The 20,322-nt window shown below is 37.8% G+C and overlaps 2 protein-coding genes across 13 annotated transcripts in view; one reads left to right on the forward strand and one right to left on the reverse strand.

Annotated features, from left to right (window-relative positions):
• Positions 1-10,329, forward strand: part of SHLD2 (shieldin complex subunit 2) — a 28,892-nt gene extending 18,563 nt beyond the window's left edge. For 9 of the 11 annotated variants that reach the window (XM_050976350.1, XM_050976353.1, XM_009087532.4 and 6 more), the window contains 8 exons: positions 326-2,760; positions 3,282-3,389; positions 4,134-4,328; positions 5,166-5,300; positions 6,265-6,471; positions 7,330-7,564; positions 9,172-9,287; positions 9,871-10,329. In XM_050976350.1, the coding sequence (XP_050832307.1) occupies positions 1,281-2,760; positions 3,282-3,389; positions 4,134-4,328; positions 5,166-5,300; positions 6,265-6,471; positions 7,330-7,564; positions 9,172-9,287; positions 9,871-10,043 (2,649 nt within the window). In that variant the 5' untranslated portion in view covers positions 326-1,280 and the 3' untranslated portion in view covers positions 10,044-10,329. Of the gene's footprint in view, positions 1-325; positions 2,761-3,281; positions 3,390-4,133; positions 4,329-5,165; positions 5,301-6,264; positions 6,472-7,329; positions 7,565-7,791; positions 8,077-9,171; positions 9,288-9,870 lie in introns of those variants that run through there. The other 2 variants (XR_007777909.1, XM_050976355.1) reach the window with 2 other exon arrangements.
• A 2,317-nt stretch (positions 10,330-12,646) lies between these two features.
• Positions 12,647-19,651, reverse strand: LOC103814038 (synaptotagmin-15). Of its 2 annotated transcripts, none has more exons than XM_050976393.1 (8): positions 19,645-19,651; positions 18,553-18,751; positions 17,757-17,899; positions 16,932-17,227; positions 15,644-15,814; positions 15,121-15,241; positions 13,888-14,067; positions 12,647-12,797 (listed from the first exon to the last, which is right to left on the reverse strand). In XM_050976393.1, exons 1-8 carry the CDS (start codon positions 19,649-19,651, stop codon positions 12,661-12,663), a joined length of 1,254 nt encoding a protein of 417 aa, XP_050832350.1. In that variant the 3' UTR covers positions 12,647-12,660. The 2 variants fall into 2 exon arrangements, with proteins under 2 accessions (XP_050832350.1, XP_050832348.1); XM_050976391.1 differs by having other exon boundaries at positions 17,757-17,902.
• Positions 19,652-20,322: the final 671 nt, after the last annotated feature.

Genomic DNA, 20,322 nt, shown 5'->3' on the forward strand with positions numbered 1-20,322 from the left:
AATGTTTTAAGTGGTATTTATTCTGTTATGAGCATAAAAGTGATCAATACTAGTCTCTGGATTTTGTAGCTTCATTGTACTTTGCCCTATCTGATTTTAGTGATGTATATTGCTTTTCCAGTGACAGCAGTGATACACCAGAGATCACTATTCTGGAGTGTTTATGGTTTTTACATGTTACAATGAGCCTTATGAATGTGCAGATTTATTGACCCCTAGTGGTGTTGTTAGGAAAATGGTTGCTAATTTAATTAGTGCTAAATGAAAATGTTGCATATTTTTCAATACTGCATTTGTTTCAATGGTCTTTTCCTTCTATTTACAGCTGGATTAGCTCTCAAATTTTTTTCTTGTGTTCTGCACATCTTCAGAATTGCCTATTGAAGCAACTTCTATTAGCAGCAGCGCTCCCAAAACAAGTAGCTGTAATCAGCATTTTAAGGAGCAGTTATAGCTGTTTCTACATATATTAAAATTATAATTATACAGCAGAAATTTTTAAAAATAAAAGGTCTTCTTTTTGTGTGCTGTGTAAGTGGGCTAAGTTTTAATTAGCTAGAAAAGCTAGCAATTTCTTGAGTAGATTGATACTACATAAATGAATTAAAGCAAATCCTAAATCACCTGCTCAAGCTTACTGACCTCTAAGGGGTTATTAAATAATTATTATTTATCAGTAATAGCCTGAAACAGTAGTTTCATGCCAAAACAGCATGTAAAATATTGCATTCCTAACAAACTTTAATTTTAAATATCTCTAGTGTTTTAATCATTTAGGTAAAACTGTAATTTTCTGGGAGATGAAATGATCTCCTAACTATGCTGTGAAGATTTCTTACATTTATTTCAGATGAGTTAAAATCCAGTACTGAATAGTGAAGTCACATTTGACTGTTTAATTAGCAATAGTAAATTAAGACAAATAGGTCCATAATCAAACTTAATTTTAACTTCACTATAATATATTTCCATGTATCAGAATCAGAAACTAGGTGTTGCTGTAAATTTATTTTTCTGTGCAAATTTGACGGAAATAAAGGCTAAATATTTCTAAAATAATTTACCCTTTTTAGATTTTGTACATCTATTTTTATAGGCTCTAAGTAGTTAAGTAGTGTTTTTACTGGTTAAACTGTGAAATAGTCCCATGAATTTTAGGTGTTTTTAAAATTGTAAAGGAAAAGTAAAATCCATTTTTTTTTTTGCATCTGCTAATATTTATTATTGTGCTTACTGCTTAAGCTGCATTATTTAAAGTCAAACATACACAGCAGTCAAAAATGTCAAAAAGACCTCAAATTCATATTTTTGTGGGAGCACCCAGCATCCCGAGGCCACGGGAGGGGTTAGAGCAGAGCTCAGCCCCTACTGGTGAGCAATGGAGGGAGCTGCACTGTTTATGTGATAGCCCTGGCTTTGTTCCTGGGACCCCCTCGGTGCCCCAGGCAGAAAGCTCCACACCCACAGGGGTCCCTACCAGCGGGGACAGAGCTCAGCAGGGTATGTTCATGGCAAAAGAAGGAACAGATTTGCCATCTCCTGCCCCTGTGGCACTAACTTGTACCAGCACGCCTAAAAAGAGCACAAGTTTAACTTGCTCTGATTGTCAAGGACCCAAAGATGGATTTACACCTCCAGATGTAAATCAGGCTGCAGATCAATGCCTGCCCCAGGGCTGTGCAGAATCAGCTGGACAAGAGAAACCATCAGGTGCCTGGTGCCCAGAGCCCACAGAGAGAAAAGCCCATCCTTCAGAAGTTAACAGCGCTGTCATTTCTGCGTTGGTTGCCAGCCCTGAGCAAGTCAGCATCCATCTACAGTCTGGGGAGCTTCAGGCAGCTCACCAAAGGGAGCATCATGAACATCTAAGTCAATGTATGGATGTGTTTTTCCATAGTCAGGGTTCCAAACCAAAAGAACCAAATAACTCTGCAGACTTTGCAGTGTCAGCAGACACTGAGTTTCATAGTGTAGTGACTTTGAGTCAGGTGGCTGGTTTTGCACAGAATGAGATGCAGGAAGGTATTGTAAAACTGTCAGAAAGAGAAGCAGGCAAAAAAGCTGAAGGACAGTATGATCACTTCCAATGTAATTCTGGTGTTGGAACATGTACTACTACTGTGACTGAAAATGAACATGAGGAAGAGGAGGCGAGTTCTCTTGAACTTTTCAGCTCTGAGGATGATGGGGAAAATGTTTTGATTAAAGCTACAAAACAGGAAGAAAGTGCTCAGGAAAATGCAGACCAGTTTCAAGAACTTGATGTTCCTTGTAAGCAGCTTGTAAATGAAATCCATATTGAGCCACTGAGCTCTGGGATGCTGTGCTCTCAAGGGAACTGTTCTCACAAGAACTTTTCTAAAAGACCCCGCAAGCATGAAGATTCCTTTCATCTTTTTCACTCAGCATTTAAAAGACAGCTGAAATCTAAGAGAGCTAAACTGAATTCCTCTCCACCTGGTTCTGGGGTGAGAGTGGACCCAGACAGGATGGCAGAGTTCAAGAAACTCCAAAAGAAACTATCACTACTTAAGAATTGCTGCAGCAAAAATCAAAAGTATAGTATTTTGGTTGCAGTTGTACATCCTTGTCATATCAAAGAAGTACAGCAGAAGAGTAAACCAAAATCTTCATGTAAAGTTCCTGTGGCAACAGTTGTTGTTGTTGACCAGTCAGAAATTGAGAGAAAGGTGGTGCTGTGGCGTGGTGCTGCATTTTGGTCCCTTACTGTGTTTCCTGGGGATATCATACTGCTTACAGGTGAGAGTTCTTTTTTTGCCCTTTTGAAATATGGATCTTTAGAAGGCCTGTTTAAAGTAGAAGAATTAAACAAGTAATTTGGAACTATGGCCAAGCATTTGTAAGTTGCTTTCTTACATCACTTAAATCATTGAGTTCTCAGCCATCCTGCAGTGGAACATTGACTATTCCATGGAAGTTTGCCCTCAGACAGCCATGGGGAGTCAGGGTTATTCTGTAAGGTGTCAGTGTTTTGAAACAGTTGTTCCTGAAAAATACAAGTGCTACCACAAACTAGACCTAAGCAGTGTCTGCTAGAAGGTTAATAAATCTAAGAATTACCTCAAACTAATGAGAATTTTACTACCTCATTGTAAATGGTGTTGGTAGATGAAAAAAATTAATCACTGTGTTTTCAAGTGATCTCTTTTAAACCCCGTGCCTCACACATCTGTATGTAAAATAGTTATATAGTCAAGAAAAATATGATACACTTCAATATTGTCAACACATGTGTTGATAAAGTTGCTTTTTTCTTGCAGATATAATAATGTATGAGAATTCTTGGTGTGGAGAGATCATGCTTCAGTCAACATTTACCAGTCAGTTACTGAATCTGGGGAACTGCTCAGCTCTCAAAACAGAAGAATGTAAGATTGTTGTACATAATTTGCCATGAAAATCACAGTAAAAGAGCTATTTCAAGTGCTCAATTTTGCTGCCAATGCCTCACACATAGGGCATCTGAGAGGTACAAAACACAATAGAAAAATATGACAGGAACACCTGAGCACAAGATGTGGACATGACATGAGATAGGCATGTGGAGATCATGATAAAGTTTGGTGTCTACCACTCTGAACTAAAAAGAAAAAGAGTTTAATTTAGGAAAGAGCAGTTATCCCAGGACCTGCCCATGTGATGTCTGAGATTGCATGAGGATTAATGTTTTTGCAAAATGCAGTAAGTAGATCCATTCAGGGAAAGTATTAATTGCAGGCCATGGAAGGTTGGAAACTGAGGGGAAAATACTTTGGAAGTATCACCATTGTTCTTCCTGTCTATGTGATGTCCACTGTTGTGATGCCAGCTCTTAAGGCAGATTCTGAAGTCAGTGATCAAGAACAGCTTTCTTTTTACCAAGCTATGATAAAAGGGGTTTATTGGTGTACTTTAAAGTATTGCACTTAGCTTAACTTCATCTGCCTCCTCTTGATACTATCCTGAAGTACAGTTTAGTTTCAAATAGAGGGTTATATATCTCAGGAATTTCTTACTTTAAAATTATTCTAAAACTGTTCTGATTTTTTTCACTGTAAACATGCTCCTAGTCACAAGTTTTACACTTCTAAGCATAAAAAGCAGTATGTGACTTTGCCTTTTTTCCATATAAGCTTATCTTCTAGTGGATGATGGTGTTCTCCATGGCTTATTGGCATACATATCATCAGAATTTCCACACTTCAGAGACATTCCACAAAGACAAGTTCAGAGACTGGATGGTGTTCAGTATGTGCAGCTAGATCAGCTCCAGCCAAATACTTTGGTGCACTTAATCCTGAAAATTATCAATATTTCTGTGTTAACAGGTAAGTTTGTGCACTGGACTTCAACTTCTGCAGTTGAAAATAGTAATTTTGCATAGCAAAATGTTTCTCACTGCTTGATTTCAAGCTTTGCACAAAGACTTGATCACATTGCACTATCATCTTGAATTACAAATTTCTACCCCTGTCATCAATAGCACGTTTATTAGTTTTAAATGTGGAATTTTGAAGATAAAAATCTTCATCATTTGCTCTAGTATGTAAATCTTGGAACTAGATATTAGTTAGATATTTCATCCAGGTGTTCTTGATCAATAATTATTCATGAAAAATGCTGTAGTTGTAGTGTGGAACTGAAACATGCAGTGTCCTGGATAAGAGTGGTGTAAAGGTGCTAATTGCTGCAATTTGTGTGTACTGTTACTAATAGTTTTAGTGTGTCTTGTACACCTTGTGCCTAGAGTTTTCTTTTATGTGAAAACTTCTAGGGAGCTGTTTCTTCCACTGTATTGGGCAGAAGTTATAGGAACTTCCAATTACAACAGTTGCTGAGAGATTGAGTACAACTTCTTTCCACTCAGTACAAGTCAGGATGAATGGGAGCTGAAAGATGCTCAGATACCTCCTGCTTCAAAGGGAGTTGTCCAATTACTGAGTACTTAGATGGATAAAAGTTTATGCAGTCCCTCAAACTAGATTCCTCTTGCAGAAGAAAGCAGGTTTTCTGTCCAGAAGAAATTGTAGGTGTGTTCTTCTTAGCTTTTAATTGTAGCATAAAATGTGACAACACCATGATTTCACTGTAATACTGAGGCACATGGGGTTTGTGTGCTTATATGCTTTTTACTGTAGAAGTAATGTAATTTCAATTCTTATCAGAATCTCTGCACAGCTACAGAGGTGGCAGCCAAAGAAAAATTATTCTAACAGTAGAACAGAACAGAGATGAACACTATAGGATGGTTCTGTGGGGAGCAGGGGCTGCCTGGTACCCCCAGCTTCAGAGGAAAAAAGGTAAGGTCCTTGTACCTATTGGTAGGTCTGAAAAGATATTTTTGATGCTGTTAGTGCCTTTGAAGTATTCAGCTGGTAACATGTATCCATTCAGCCTTTAAATACTTCCCTTGGAGGGGGAATGTATTTTGTGCTAATTCTAACATATCCCTTCTGTTTAGAAGCAGTGCCATCAGCAACAGAATTTGAATGCATTTCACAAGACTGAGAAGGCATAAATATTTAAAAACTTGAATCTATATACAAGATGCACTTACTTGTATAGTGCCTGGTTATGTAACTATAAAAATCCATGAGTGTTAACTGTGTTACCAGTTTTACTGGGTCTTCCTTACCACTGTCTGGTGTGGCATGAATTGCTGGGTTTTTCCTAGTCCTTTTTTCATTTTCTGCTTTCCACTTTACTCATGTCAGGCTGTACATCCTGATGGTCTTGAGAACAAGTCCAGCTGTAACTAAGTAGAAGCATCTCTTGCAAGAATTACATAGACTATGCAGTGACAACTCCCAAACTTTGATTTATTCCTAGTCTTGTTCTTTTAAGAAAAGTTAAACTAGGTTTATATTAAATTGATAGTTCTAGAGATAGAAGATTAAAAAACAGGGGCATATTAAAAAATTGAAGTTGATTAATAAAATGAAGATTTTTTTTTCTCTGAGACAGTGCCAGCATTAGTGCTGACAACAAATTTCAGAGCTGGTTTCTTTTTCAAAATGCTGAGTTGTTGTGACAGCTGAATTTGGTAGAGGTGAAATGAAATTTCTGTTAGGGGAAACAACTCATGCAAAGTTTATAGGGAAAGGAAAAACCTTACATGTCATCACACTTTAAAGGAAGTTGCCAGAGCTGGCTATATGAGAAGGTCTTCTGATTTGTTTCTCAGCCTTGTAAGTGACCTTGTCTTTCTGTAAATTAACCACAGTATAGAAATTAAACTCTTCTGTTTGCTTTTTTGTTCTGCAGACCACATATGGGACTTCAAATACCTTTTGGTCCAGTGTAGTTCTGTCTCAGGTGACTTTGAACTGCGCACAACTCCATGGTCATCCTATGAGTGCTTGTTTGATGATGACAAAAGGGCAGTTGAATTTAAGGAAAAGTTTCAGAGAAGTCAAACATCCCTCATGGAGTTGACAAGGCTCTCAGCACTCCTGGAAGAAAAATGCTCAGGTAAATGTTATCCATACCTCTGTTGTAATGTCTGTTGTGCCATGCATAAGTAGGCAGAATAGATGCTCTCTTGATGAGGTAAGATGGTTGTTGTTTTTTAAGGTAGCCCAGGTCACGTTATGAATTTATTCTGTAGGCCACTGCTCTGTACTTGGCCAAACTGAATGCAGCCTTCATCCCATGAGGCCAGCAGAGAGGTGGTTGTGGTGTGTGCTGCCATGCAAAGGCAGCTTTGGAACACAGAGGATAATACTGACTTTTGCTGTCCACACCAGCCAGTCCAGTGATGATGTGACTAATTACTGAAAGTTTCAGTGTTTTTCAAAAACTGGATCTCTCAATAGCTACTGCTGTTGAAAACTTCTTACAAAAAGACAAAGAGGACATTTTACCATTTTACACAGTCATCCTCTCCCAGATAAAACTAGAAGATGGCTATGGGTGGTGTTAAATTCTAGGAAGTGATTAAAGTTGTTCTTGCAGCATTTACTCTAGTCTGTATATAAACAGTGAAAAGCTAAGTTGTTGAAGCTATGCTTTTCAGTGTCTTTGAAACAGCAGGAAGAAAATCACTTGAAAATTCTTTGCACAATTTTGATCTCTTATTCAGGCACTTTCTATAGTGGCATCTACTGATATAGTGCCTGAAAATGTGTTCTTGTATACATTTTAAAATAATATTTAGCTACCAAGATTTTTCACTGAATAAAATACCTCTAAAAATTTGAGCATGTGTTAACAAAGGGGGAAAAACAGAGAAAATTCTTGATAGCAATTTCGATTTTTAATCCGCTGTAGCCATTGATTTTGCTTTCGGTTCTAAATAAAGCTTAATTCATATTTGAATTGTTTTTGTAGGAGTGGTCCAAGTGAAAGCCCATATCTTGGAATTGAAGTTTACCATTTCCACTGGTCAGTACAAGCAACTCATCTTCTCTGCTGACACTTCACTGGAATGTGTTTTGGCTTCTCTGCCTATGATTACCTATTCAGGTTGTGCCAAATGTGGTTTGGAACTACAGGCAGATGAGAACATGATCTATAAGCAATGTATTAGATGTCTGCCATACAGCAAAGTAAAAACATTCTACAGGTAAGCAAAATAAAGTAATGTGTATTATTAGGGAGGTAAACTTTCTCCATTTTCATTTCCCCCATATCTAAAATTATTTGTTGAAGGTGTGGTTAGCAATCCCTGTCTCTCTAAAGAATTTTCAATTTGTTGTTCTTGAATTGCTGTATTATATTGTCATTATATATACATGATATTGTTAGTTTAAATCTAACTTTTTTTATTTCTTTGAATACTGTATCATGTAGGAATGATGTTTACCCAGTACTGTGTCAGATAACGCTGAGGTGGAGCAGAAGCTTGAGGAGCAAAGGAAAACTCCTTGATAATCTTGTTCCAGCCTAAATGTGAAATCACGTGAATGCAGAACCATGTTTTTAAACTGATTACCCAGTTTCAGCTGTGCAGAAATAATATTGAAAAATGTTTTCAATAAACATTCTGGGAGAGCAGAGGTAGTGAATTATCACCAGATGGCACTGTGAGACACATATTCACACTTAGAGAAAATAAACTAAGTGGATCCAGTTGATGTAGGTACATCTTTATTAACTAGTTGTTCAATTCTCACATTTATCTTGGACTTTTGAAATGTAATTTTCATTGTGACTAGAAAGACATGTAGCTAGAGAATGTTTATTGAGACAACCATGGACATGATAGAATTCTAGAATATGTAAATTTTCAATCTAAATTTTTTCTCAAATTTTTTCTAAATTCTTTCATAATGAGCTTAATGAATCATTGCCTTAAATACTATTACGTAATGAACTAGGACTTAAATATCTTATTTATCCTATTATAAGTCATAATACTATGACTTAGTATTTTTCCTCTAAGCAAAATAATAGTCTTGGACCTTTATGTGCTATTTGTTTTCGTATGAGGGAGGATTAACTGCAAAGAGGTTTTTTCCTTAACTGAAAAGGTTCTGCCTGTCTTTCATAAGACTATAAAATCTCAGTGGACATGAAGGACCTCCATTTGCTCCTGCACAAAAGAGGTTAGAAAAATTATAAGGATTTCCAGTGTTTGTATTCTCAGCATGGGAACACATCCAGATGTAGAATTTATGTGTCCATTTTTTTCAGAGAAAAGCCTGACATTTTTGCACTGAAATTTTCTTGTGGTTAATTTAGTAAGAATGCATCACCTTGGGAGTATTTTCAAACAGAGATTTTTATTTGTTCAGTGATTTGTGAAAACATCTGGTATTTGCTACAGTACAAGATATATACCTTGGTATTATGTGGCTATAAAGTGATGTATTAAGACAGATTATACAGAATGGTGTTGATACAGATGGTACAATTGCAAATGGTAGACCTAAGCTTATGTCCCTGCTTTGCATTTCTCCCACCTCCTTTGTGGGCAATCCTGACAGTAAAAAATTTACTTCTAATGTCTCATCTGAGTGTCCTGTCTCAGTTTAAGCCCATTTCTTTATTTATTCCTCAAACTGATTCCAGTGCTACAGATTTGACACATGAGTACACAGAGATTTTCTCATTTTTCTATTTATTGGTATTATGTTGCAGAGTAAGATTTAAGTTGCAGTGCTTTCAAAAATTTTGCTTCAATAAAAAAACATAGCAGCTAACCTTTATGAAATTTTTTTTCTGATCTAGGCCTGCTTTGATGACAGTAGAAGATGAAGGATATGAAATTTATGTTCATGTGGTGTCTGAGTTGGTAGAAAAAATCTTCCTCAATATTCCTGCAGACTGGCTGAAGAGATTAGTAGGTACTGATTCATGAATTACTTGTGCTAGAAACAGGCAGCAAACTTCACAATGGAAACAAAATTTTTAATCATTGACAGTTTAAAAAAAAACCCTAAGCAACCAACATCAAAGAATATTTCAGTGGCTGTCTGACAAACTCAGAATTGCAGAGGAGAGGTTGCAACAACAGGGGGTGAGATGGTGTGAATACCTACTATATAACTAAGTTGTTGTAGTTATATAACCTAAATATTCAATAACTAAATAGATTCCTTATGTGTGAAATTGAATGTCTTAGGAGCTTTTAGAAGGAGCTGGCATGTTTTCACGATGTGAAACACTGAGCTGTGTTTCAGACAAGCTTCATTTGATACATCCTGTTTGACTTGAGGTGTTTTATGTAATTCACAGGTGTTAACAATTTAATGAGAAACGTGCTCAGCTCATTGTTTTTAAAAAAGAAATTAAAAATAAAAGCTAATTTTCTATTCAGATGTTGAACTTCACTTCCAGTAATTCAATGGAGCTTTGTGGGAGTAGAAATTGAATGTTAGGTCCTCTTGTAAAAATAAAGTGTAAATTGAATTGTTTTGTGTTTTGCAGTGCCCTCTTCAGGTATAACCTACAGCACCATAGTAGCAGATCTGTGTCATTCACTGCTGGCAGATACAGAAGCATCCTATTTGTTGGAAATCAGAAGCCACTTTGTGCTAGATGAGAACAGCTATCCTTTGCAAAAGGATTTCCATCTGCTGAATTTTCATCCAGATCTTTGACCTCTGCACTAACTGAGTAACAAAGACCATAAGGAGACACAGAAGGGAAGCAGAAGAAAAATGATTTAGCTGAAGGAAGCAAATCTCTTAAAGATTTAATAAAGGATTTTGGTTTTAACTTATGAAAAAAATAAAACCATCAGCAGGACTGGTATGGAATATCTGCTAATAGTATATACTGCTGGAGTAATACTGATGAATTTTCATAAAATATATTTTTATACTTGCATATTTGTATTATTAATTTTGTTAATAAACTCCAACGATTATAATAAATTCTTTTGTATCTATTTTCCTTTTTCTCCTCAGAAAAGTTCACTGCTATTGTGAGAGACTGAATTTTCCAGAGACCTGGCATATTAGAGGAAGACAGAATTCAGTAATATTTTAGTTACACAATTTTTGTTTGTCTTATCCTATATGCTATCTGTAGCTTGGTGGTTTTGTTTTGCTGTTGTGGTTGCTTTCCTTTTTTTTACAGCAGAATTTTTGCCGTTTACCCTCAGCAATTTTGCTTCTGCTCTTTTCTCTTGTTATACAGAACTGTCTTGTAATCATTCCACCTCCTTCAGCTCAAGGTAAGTCTCAAGCACAAGATCAGATGGATGTTATATAAAAGGCAGTAGGTAAAAAAATTGCTCATTATGTGACAGTTAAAAATATTGTATTAGAACTCCTTATTTGATTATGTTTCTTGCTTTGAAATAACTTTGTTCAGGAAGAGTCAAAAAGGGCCTTTCTCTTTGCTTCCCTTGGATGACCATGAATACAAGTACATTGGTAAGTGCATCAGAATTTGTTTCTTCACAATGTAGCTGAAATTACTGAACACACAAGCTGTAAGTATTGTTACTTTAATGTATAAGAAGAAAAGAGGACCATACTGTACATCAAATCAGACAGGTGACTTCCCACCTTAGGGGTATTTGTCAACAGACACTGTGCATTGCATGCATCTTCTGCTCAAGCATGTAAACCAACTGCCTGAAATACTACTGACTGCTTTCTTTTAAGATCCTTAATGGTATGATTGAAATAATAAAATGCAAAATTTATTTGGTAAAATAATTTTATTCTAGTAGTATGTAAACTGAATGATAACTGAGTAGTTTTTCTCCCCAGAACAAACACAATAATTTTGCTTATCAGATTGGTTTGCAGTAGTTTTATGGGGCTGAAATTTGAATACATGTCTCTGGGATTGAGTTGCTGGTATTACCTCTTTAGATATAATGAAGGTTGAGCACTTTATCAAATTCAGCTTAATGTAATGAGTTTAGGCTCATTTTGTATCCAGTGGTGTAATTAGCAAGACAGACTGAGGGTACCATGTACCATATCAGATGGTGGATCAGGGAGGTCTGCTAGCTTTTAATTCCTCTGTGGTATCTTCTCATTCATAACATTTCCTTTAGTAATAACAACATTCTCAAAATGGAAAGTGGTTTCCTCTCCCAGAGAAGCCCATTATCTTTAAGATTTTGAATTAATTAATATTGTATCCTGTTTTAAAGGAAGCTGTTTTGATTTCAGCTGTTATGGAAGATGACTGTGCAAAATGTTTTGCTGCAGTAGTCTATGTGTCTGGTTTATGACTGTACAATGAGATGGGTACAGAGCTCAGGTCCCCAGTGAACAATCAAAAAGAGAAAAATGTCCTATTTTATTTTGATTAGGAATAATTGTGCCAAATTACTTTAGAGAGCAGTAATTTACTTAATGAAGAGGACTCTACTACTAAAACAGACACATGCCCAGGGGGCTTAAGCTAATTGGATTTTCAGTGTGAGAATGGTCATACTAGGTCAAACCCAAGGCTCTTGTAATCAATGCTCTGCCTCCAGCAGAGATGTGTTTAGAGAGAAATATAATAGGACACGACATGTCCTCATCTTACTGTCTCAGAGTACTCCAGTACTGGAATAGCCTCCAGTCACTTGTGACTGTGACTTCTCTGCTTGTCCCTTAGTGTCAACACAAGGTTCTGTACTTAGGGTCAGCTGGAAACACTGCACTGAGTTACTGCAGGAAATACACTGTGCTGAGGGATGTGAACAGCTGCTTCCAGGTGTGTGACCTATGAGCAGTGCCTTCACCCTTCCTGTTCAAAAGAGGTCTTAAATGTAATGCTGCTATTTTAAACAAGTTCTACATGTATTAGTCAGTGTCTTTTGGGCTGTGTCTGTTTTGGCATGCTCACTGGGCTTCTCTCCCCTTTGCTGAAGCACTGTGGTCATGTGGAGCCGTGGGCAGAGAGGCCTTATGTCATCACTGACAATTCTTGGGCTCTATCTACATGTGTGATCATTTGTGCCCAGAACTCATGACCAAGAAGTGGAATTTACCAGTCAAAATAATTAATACTGAGAGATCATGTTTGGCTGTTTTGTTTGCTCAGCTGCACGTTAATTAAATTTAACACATATTTTGAAGAGAGGAAAGAGGGACTCCCAGCCTACCAGGGACCAAATCTTTGATTTGTGTTGGGTCAAGAAAATAATTTATTTTATTCTTTTCTTCATTGGGTACAAAATCTTAGCAAAGATTTTGGCACCCTTTAGATGAGAGAGATAGTAAGAGCTTTTCCAAGTTAAGGTTGGTTTTTCCTCAGTGCTGTTCATGTGCTGTGGCAGAGAGCATGCCATCGTTTAACCAGCTCCTTGGGCTTGCTGATCATCTCATTCCAGTGTTCCAGTTCTCTGCCACGTGTGTACATGAAAGGCCCAACTACTACTCGTCCCAGCAGAAGTGTTTCTGGGAAAAAAAAAGCAGTTTGTGATGAACACCTGTGATGCTTCTCTGAAATCCTTGTCTACATTAGAATATTAGCATGTATTTCTCCAAATAATGCCTTTTCTGTAAAGTATTTTAAAACCGAAACATTTCTCAATGAAGTAACCCTGGAGTTCAGGATCTGTAGCTTCTACCTGCTGAGGTTCAGCATTAAAAAAGGTATGGCAGTAAGTGGGTGTTTAGTCAATGCAGGCCTGTCCTTTTGCCTGAAGTTAAACTAAAACATCTTCAAGGTACAAATATCTGGTCTGTATCTGCCCTGCCCCTTCACCCCAGGTTTACTAGGGAAGCATGCCCTAATTTTGGGCATCTTCAACCTCAGTAAGATTCACATGATGCTTTGGCTTTGCAAAAAATAAATGCAGTTACTGAGACAGCTGAGAGCTGTAATATGTGTGTTGCCACTGCCAAAGACCAGATTGCTTATTCATGCCTGGATTTTTCAGCTATGAATGGGCAAAATTATTGACATCATATTTGCACTGCAGGGAAGATGTTTTTCTTGTGAGCAGTGGAAATACTGAATTCTGATTTGCTTCTGTAAGCAGAAGTCCTTAGTGGATTCTCTAACAGTAAGAGGTGGCCTGAAGCATCAGGTGTTCTGCCAGGAAATGGGGGTGTTTGCTGATCTCTCTTTTTTCTCACTGCTGAGAGAATTTAAATTTGTATTCCTCTTTCAAATTTGCGTAGAAAGAGTGAATGGCCACACAATTTTGGAGGCTGTGTGTTACACGAGTGTTCACATCAGCTTGTTTTAATGGGATACTGGAATGAAACCAAGGCACAGCACCTTGTACTGGTATTGGCTAGTCACATCTTCATGTCTTTCATAGAATTTAGCCTCTGAAAGAGAGACATGTGCTTAACTACAAGTAAGTTGTTCTGCTTTTAAAGAGGCAGCCTTAGAAATACCCTAAAACTCTTACATGTTTTATGATTATTGCTGAAAATGAATCACTTCCTCTCAGGTTTAAACATGTCTCAAATATGTAAGAGATTTGACATCTTGACTGTAGTAATTTATATGACTGTAATAATCTATATAACTTACTTTCTCCTTTGTTGCTCTGGAGCACAGATAGACTCAGGCTTGCTGTATCCAGCTCTGTCTGATCTGCCTTGAAACTGAAGGTTTCATTGTACACAGGATTGGGAGTTCCCAGAAGAGCTGCTGTCTTTTTACTTTTGATGAATTTATTATGGTTCATTAGTGAGACTTTGACATACACACCTTGGAGAAAAAGAAATTCAAGATTAAAAGACATCTTCAAGAAGTAGTTGGGAGAAAGCTTAAGGAATTTCTTCCTTTTGGGAGTCAATGTCAAGTATAACATCAGCTTGTCAAAGATTCATGGAACACACATGACAGCATGACATAAAGCAGGGAGCCTACAAAGTACTGAGGGTGCAGTTTTGAAGTGCACTTTCCAATTTAAGTGCTGTTAAAATAAGCCATATTCTTACCCTTGATCTTGTGTTTCTGTACCTTCCCTTCATCTGATGGAGACTGTTTTGAAGGCATAATTTGTTCAGTCAAAAAAAACCTTCATAGTGATGTGTATATATAGAGGACTAAACTCCTTTTCTTTTTAAATGGTAGGTGTATTTTGTATTTATATTGTTTAGCTTCAAAGCTCTGCCAGAAATCACTACAGACTAAAATACAAGTTTGGTTCTTCATCTGTTTTTGCTTTTGAGTGTTAGATTTTAAACAGCATTTTGAGGTCATCTCTGAGACCAGGTATACATGAGTATAATGTACCAGAAAAAGGGAGAACCTTCTGCACTAAGGGAGAAAATTGTGAGTCCACGCCATGGTCCTTTGAACAATAGCCAGGCTGTCCTAAACTGGGAATTTTTTCTCTCATCTCGGTTCTTCCCAGGACAGCTGTTCAGCATAAGCAGTTGTCCTGCACCTGTTACCTCTGGGAGTTTGACTTGAGGCAACTGTTAATGTCAATATCCCCTGAAATGCTGCCTTCTCTGGACTGCAGAGCAGCAAAAGGATGTTGGTCACTGTACAAAAACAGGAGAAAAAAATTGCCACCAATTGTTACAGGACAAACCTTTTATTATGAAATAAACCCAAACATAGCAAAACTAAGCTATCAAAAAAAAAATCTCATTGCCTCAGAGCAAAATATGGCCTGTTTCCACTCAAATCACCAGGATGTTTATTTGTTCTTGTCAGAGTCCCACAGCACAAGCCTGGGTGTACAGATGAGGAAGGAGCAAATGAAAACAGGAATTTAAAAGCTGATAGCAGGGAGGAAATCCCACTTACCAACAGCAGGGCTCTCCTCCTGGAGCTTTAATCCCCTCGCCCTCAGAACCACCACAGTGAGACGGCCCAGGTAGTCATTGTAGCTCAGGGAGAACTGGATATCACCATGCTCTGAAGGAGGCTTTGGAAGCAGAACAACACCTGTCAAATATGTCTGAAAAATTCCCTCATCATGTGGTCTAATGGGGAGACCAGTCCTTTTTCATGCTAATGGTCTCTGTCACACTAAGGCATGTGAGTGAGTTCTAATGGCTTTATTTGTGCTGTTGTAACATTTGATGGAACCAAGTAACCAGCCTTCCTAACCCTCAGAATTACTCTTTTCCAGGGAATATCTATTTCCTTCCCTTCCTCTTCTGCTCTTTTCTGCTCTTACTACTTGAAAAGAGAAGCAAATAACAAAAGTTCTTATGTAAGGACCTCCAAATTAATGTGATAGAACATAGTTCCACTTCACCTATATCCTTCCAATACTTATAGGATGACAGAAGTTCCACAGTGCCAAGAGCCTTGTATCACATACCTCCAAGTTTTCTTTCTCCAGATCTCTCCATATGACTAGTTTGTTGTCCTCAGTTAATGCTTCATTTTTTAGTGGAAAAATAACTTGGCCTAGGAGATGATGCTTCTTCTGTTTATCAACATGATAAACCAAAAACTTTAGTGTTCTTTGGAGCAACATTTTACTGGAAACCTGTACAGAAAAATGAAGAATATTAATAATTATAAAACATCTGACACTCTCCTATTCTAGCGTGACTTCAAAGGAAATATTTTTAAAACTGTAGTAAGTTTAGGTGGAGATTTCCTGTAATTATTTGGAGTACTTTTAAAATTTGCCTAAAATTTCAGCTATGCAGAAGTCAAGATCCAAGCTAAAATACGAGTTCATTTGAAAGCTGTGAAGTTAGTTGGTGGTTTTTTAACTCGTATGGATCTAGTGCTGTGTGATGCATTCACTTTCAGATTCAGATGTTTAAAATCAGTACACATTTTTCAGTTGTCTGAAATGCAAACTTGTTTTTGTTTTAAAGCTTTTGTCTTGTGACGTGCTGAAAGCCTGTTAGCATGGGAAGCCAAGCTGTGCAGTCCTGTACAAACAGCAGCCCAGTCATACCTCCCAGGTTCTGCTGTCTAGCCTACTTCCACAGCAAGGAAACCAAAAGCTGTAAAAGCACTATGTCAGTATTGGCTCCTTCTAGAACTGCTGGGCTGAACTGCTCAGCTGAGTTCAAACTGTAGATTTTGTTATTCCCAGGGCAAGTTCTGGAATCCTTAACTTTGGTACAGATCAGAAATAAGAGCAGTTTTGGAGCCACACACTTCTGTAGCCCAGGATCTCCAGAAGCCCCAGTAAAAAATCCTGTATCTGGTGGAAACTGTAAGGGGGTACAATATAAGAAAATAAAGGTAGTATAGAAAGTAATCTTACCCCTTAAGGAGTCGCAGCTGAGCCAATTAGAGATTAAGAACAGGCCTGACTCTAACAGGCTGCAGCTGTAGCCAATAAGAAGAAGAGTGTTATAAAAGAGTGGATTGGGTGGTTGAGGGGGAACTGGGGTCAGTTGGCTACTGTGAGAAGAAGGAAGAGTCAGTGCTTAGAGGAACTACCTACCAGAAACAGCAAGGAGGTACGAAACTCTTGCAATATGGAACCTTTGTAATATAATGACAATAGAACCCTTGCGATATAACAACAACAGGAAACAACTTCTGTCTTGATAGAAGCATTGTAACTATACAAACATGTACTGTAGTTTGACAAGTTCATATTTGCAAACAAAAATCTGCATCATCAAAAGGAAAAGTACCTGGAAAACAAAGTTTTCATCAAACTGCGGGTTAAGAGTTTTACGCTTTGTTTTGGACTGCAGGTAGCTCCTTTCATCAGGCAGCAGGTAGATTTTCACAAATGGACTGCAGGAATCAGCAGGAGGCTGCAGCTTTCTGACTTTGATCAAGGAGACAAGGAGCCTTTCTGACTCTTGCTCATATTCTATGGAGAACCAGAGGCGGCCAATGCTGCCATCAGGAAAATCTGTTTCGCTTTTGTCTTCAGGAAGCTTGTACAGATCTGGGTTAATGGTTCCTACAACATAAGCTCCAGCTACAAGAAAAGGCAAAACAAGCACCCTCAGATTAGCCTCAAGAACCATTGCAGGCATTTTTATAACCACTGCTGTATATGGGTGAATCGGATTACCCTCTTTATTAACAATCAATTTTTTGTACAAATTTCATGTTTTATTTCCTTTTCCCTCAAATTTGGGGGAGTAATTGTAGGCTGCACGAGTTTTCTTTCTCTTATTGCTGTGATTGTACCTGGTTAGTTCTAGCTATTTGTTGTTGCAGTGTGCAGCTGGTGACTGCTGTTCCTGGGGACAACAGACACTTCCTGGCCTTTACAAAATACAGGAGCAGAGGTTTCTTTGTCTGCCAAATGTGTAAGGTACCACAGCACTGGGAACAAAATTACTACATTCTTGCCCAATTCTCATATATAAAATGTAGAAATGCATGGAGCATTTAGGGCTTTTGCTGTGTAATGCAGTCTCTGGTGTGCCCCCAAGATCTATTTTTTATTATACTAAAGCCACTCTTCCCTTAAAAATAGTCCCATTTTTGCACTGCCATACCCAAAGAATGAAAGGATGACCGTGGCCCAGACTGAGGGGTCATGAAGGGGTCCCTGTCTTCCTGAACCTGTTCTTCATTTGTCAGGTGAATCCAGTCTCGCCCATGCAGTGTCGGTGGAATGATAAATGGAACGCTTCTGGACCTGCTCAAGACAACAGCACCTATTGACTCTTCTGGTTTAAATGTGGAAACCAAACTTGATAAGAGTAGTAAGTTTACTGTTCTTATGTCACAATGTAAAAATTCTACAGGTGTGCAAAGGTAAAAATAAAATCAAAAAGCAAATAAAATCAATTGCTTAATGCATAAAAAGACAGTGAGGCACATTAGGTCTTAATTTCTTCTGACAGATTCTTTCCCCTTTTCCTTCCCTTTAGAGTTTATCTTTCAAAGCAAAGGAAGAATTAACTGCAGCTCCTTGTTTTAGAGCCCAAAACCTCTGCAATGATTAATTCTCTTAGCGAGTCTCGTTCCTGAACTGAAGTCCTGTTGTTTTTGTTATTAGACTAGAAATTACTCTGGAACATAGGCTGGGTTTGTCTAACAGGTAAAGCTATCCATTCACTAATTACACTTGAATATAGTCTCTCTTTTAAATAAATCAGGAATAATCATCACTTTCATAGTTAGATTATCCTTTTCCTAAAGGAAAAAAACAGAACATGACTGATTTTTTCATATAATTTAGGGATCTGCTTTATTTCTGTACTTGCATATATTTGGATCACCTGCTCATTTGACAAGTTCAAATAAATTACATAGCATATGCTTTAAAAACAAAATGAAAATAGGTACCTTGTGCTTTTTAGATGAATTTCAGAATTTGCCTGATCCTGGAAAATGGCATTTTCATTTGTTGTTTTGACAGGATTGATGAGCTTTTCATAAGAAAAGAGGTGGCAAAATTTTTTCCAGAGCACATATGCAGTTATTCCAAGGAGGACAAATAAAAGGATCCCTCCTATTATACCTCCAGCCACAGCAACTGCTTGTTCTGTTCAAACATAAAAGCACATAAAACATCATAGGAAGATCAAAGTTAAGTATATTTTGGGTGTAGACAGGAATATTAAAGCTAACAAAAACCATTCAAAAATAATTTCTAAATGAAGCATTCAGCTCACGTGCACATTTTTGTTTGATCAAAGCATGGTGCAGCACCTGAAGAGACATGATGATGGCAGTGACAGATTAGTGTTCAGAAGCACTGGCAGTTACTGCAGTGTGAGAGACTACAGACATGGAAAAACCCCAAATGCCAAAGAATTAATTCAGGTTCTTGTTTTGTATTAGCATTTCCCTTAGCATGGCGGAAGTGCTAGAGCTTGCATAATGGAAGAAAAAGAGAACCCAGGAGCACCTAATATGAAAGGTACCATTATATTTTGGTTTGGTTTGTTCTTCCAACTATTCATCTATGTTGACTTGAATCTAGCCCTGGCACAAGGAACAAAGTAAGGCTATGGGTTGATTTCTTTCTAAGGATGCATGTGCTTCCTGATCTGTGAAGTCAAAGTTAAATATCCATTAAACACAGTTTCCTGAATCCATGAGTACTTAACATGCAACAAAATCTTGTTATAATTACTGTGAACAAACCAAAACCCGAATAAAACTTAATAAATGTATTTAATATGAATATGAGAAATTCTGTTGTGAGAATTTCTTGTTAGACCAAGGATAGACAATTGATAATGGGCTCAGTTCTTTGCTTTTGCATGTTTGTTGAGAATGCTGGAGTGATAGGCTGCAAAGATTATTTTGCTCTGTACCTAAACTCTAGCATTATCTTCCACTGTGCAGCCATGGGAGACAGCTCAGGAGCAGCTGAGTACTGGGTGCTGACAGTGCTCAAGGTCTCCCCTGAAACTGAAGTAGTGAAGTGACCTGGCATTTTCTCACAACTGGTACTGATTTTTTTTCTTCTTCTCTGCTTTTAGGTAGAGTTAACTTGATTTTGCTTTATTCCATTTTATCTATCTGTGCTGGGTAGGAACATTGCAGTTAGCCATCTCTATACAATGATACAAATAAAATAAAGACAATACAAGCACAAAATCATCAGTCAACATTAGTGATAGTTTTGGGTATCAAACAATAATAGATTTGAATAATTCTAAACTATTTTCATTTAATTTAGTTTATTCATTAGAGCTGTATAGTGAATGGGAGGTGAGTTGCAAATACATATATTGCTGATCTTTTTCAGTGTTGCCCTATTGCAGTAAGTGACATGAAATGTCCTTCAGCTACAGAACACTTAAGTAATTACCTTGTGCCATAAAATTAACCTGCCCATAGCGCCTCAAAGGCCTTAATCTGATCCTGACTCATTTTCCTGCATTTGGTGGAATCACTGCAGCCAAGTTGGTTTTGCAGCTCCCCTCCAGGTATGCTGCCTTAGGCCTCTGCAGGAATTGGCTGGCTGCTTCCCTGAGTCACACAGTCACTCCTGTCTCCCAGCACCACCACGGAGCAGCCACCCTGCTCATGGCTGTACCACAGCAACAGCACTTTGCTGTCCTTGCAGCTGCTGGGTGAACTGAGTGGGTTCCAGCATTCAGC

Source organism: Serinus canaria, chromosome 6, assembly GCF_022539315.1.
Source record: "Serinus canaria isolate serCan28SL12 chromosome 6, serCan2020, whole genome shotgun sequence".
Classification (NCBI taxonomy): domain Eukaryota; kingdom Metazoa; phylum Chordata; class Aves; order Passeriformes; family Fringillidae; genus Serinus; species Serinus canaria.

Excerpts from the sequence above, each read along its gene's own strand:
- LOC103814038 (XM_050976391.1), bottom strand. Across the intron at positions 15,815-16,931 it reads ATGAAAACTTTGTTTTCCAG|GTTTCCAGTAAAATGTTGCT; the intron begins GTACTTTTCCTT and ends TTTTCTGTACAG. Across the intron at positions 12,798-13,887 it reads CCAGAGCAACAAAGGAGAAA|AAACACTTCTGCTGGGACGA; the intron begins GTAAGTTATATA and ends TTTTTTTCCCAG.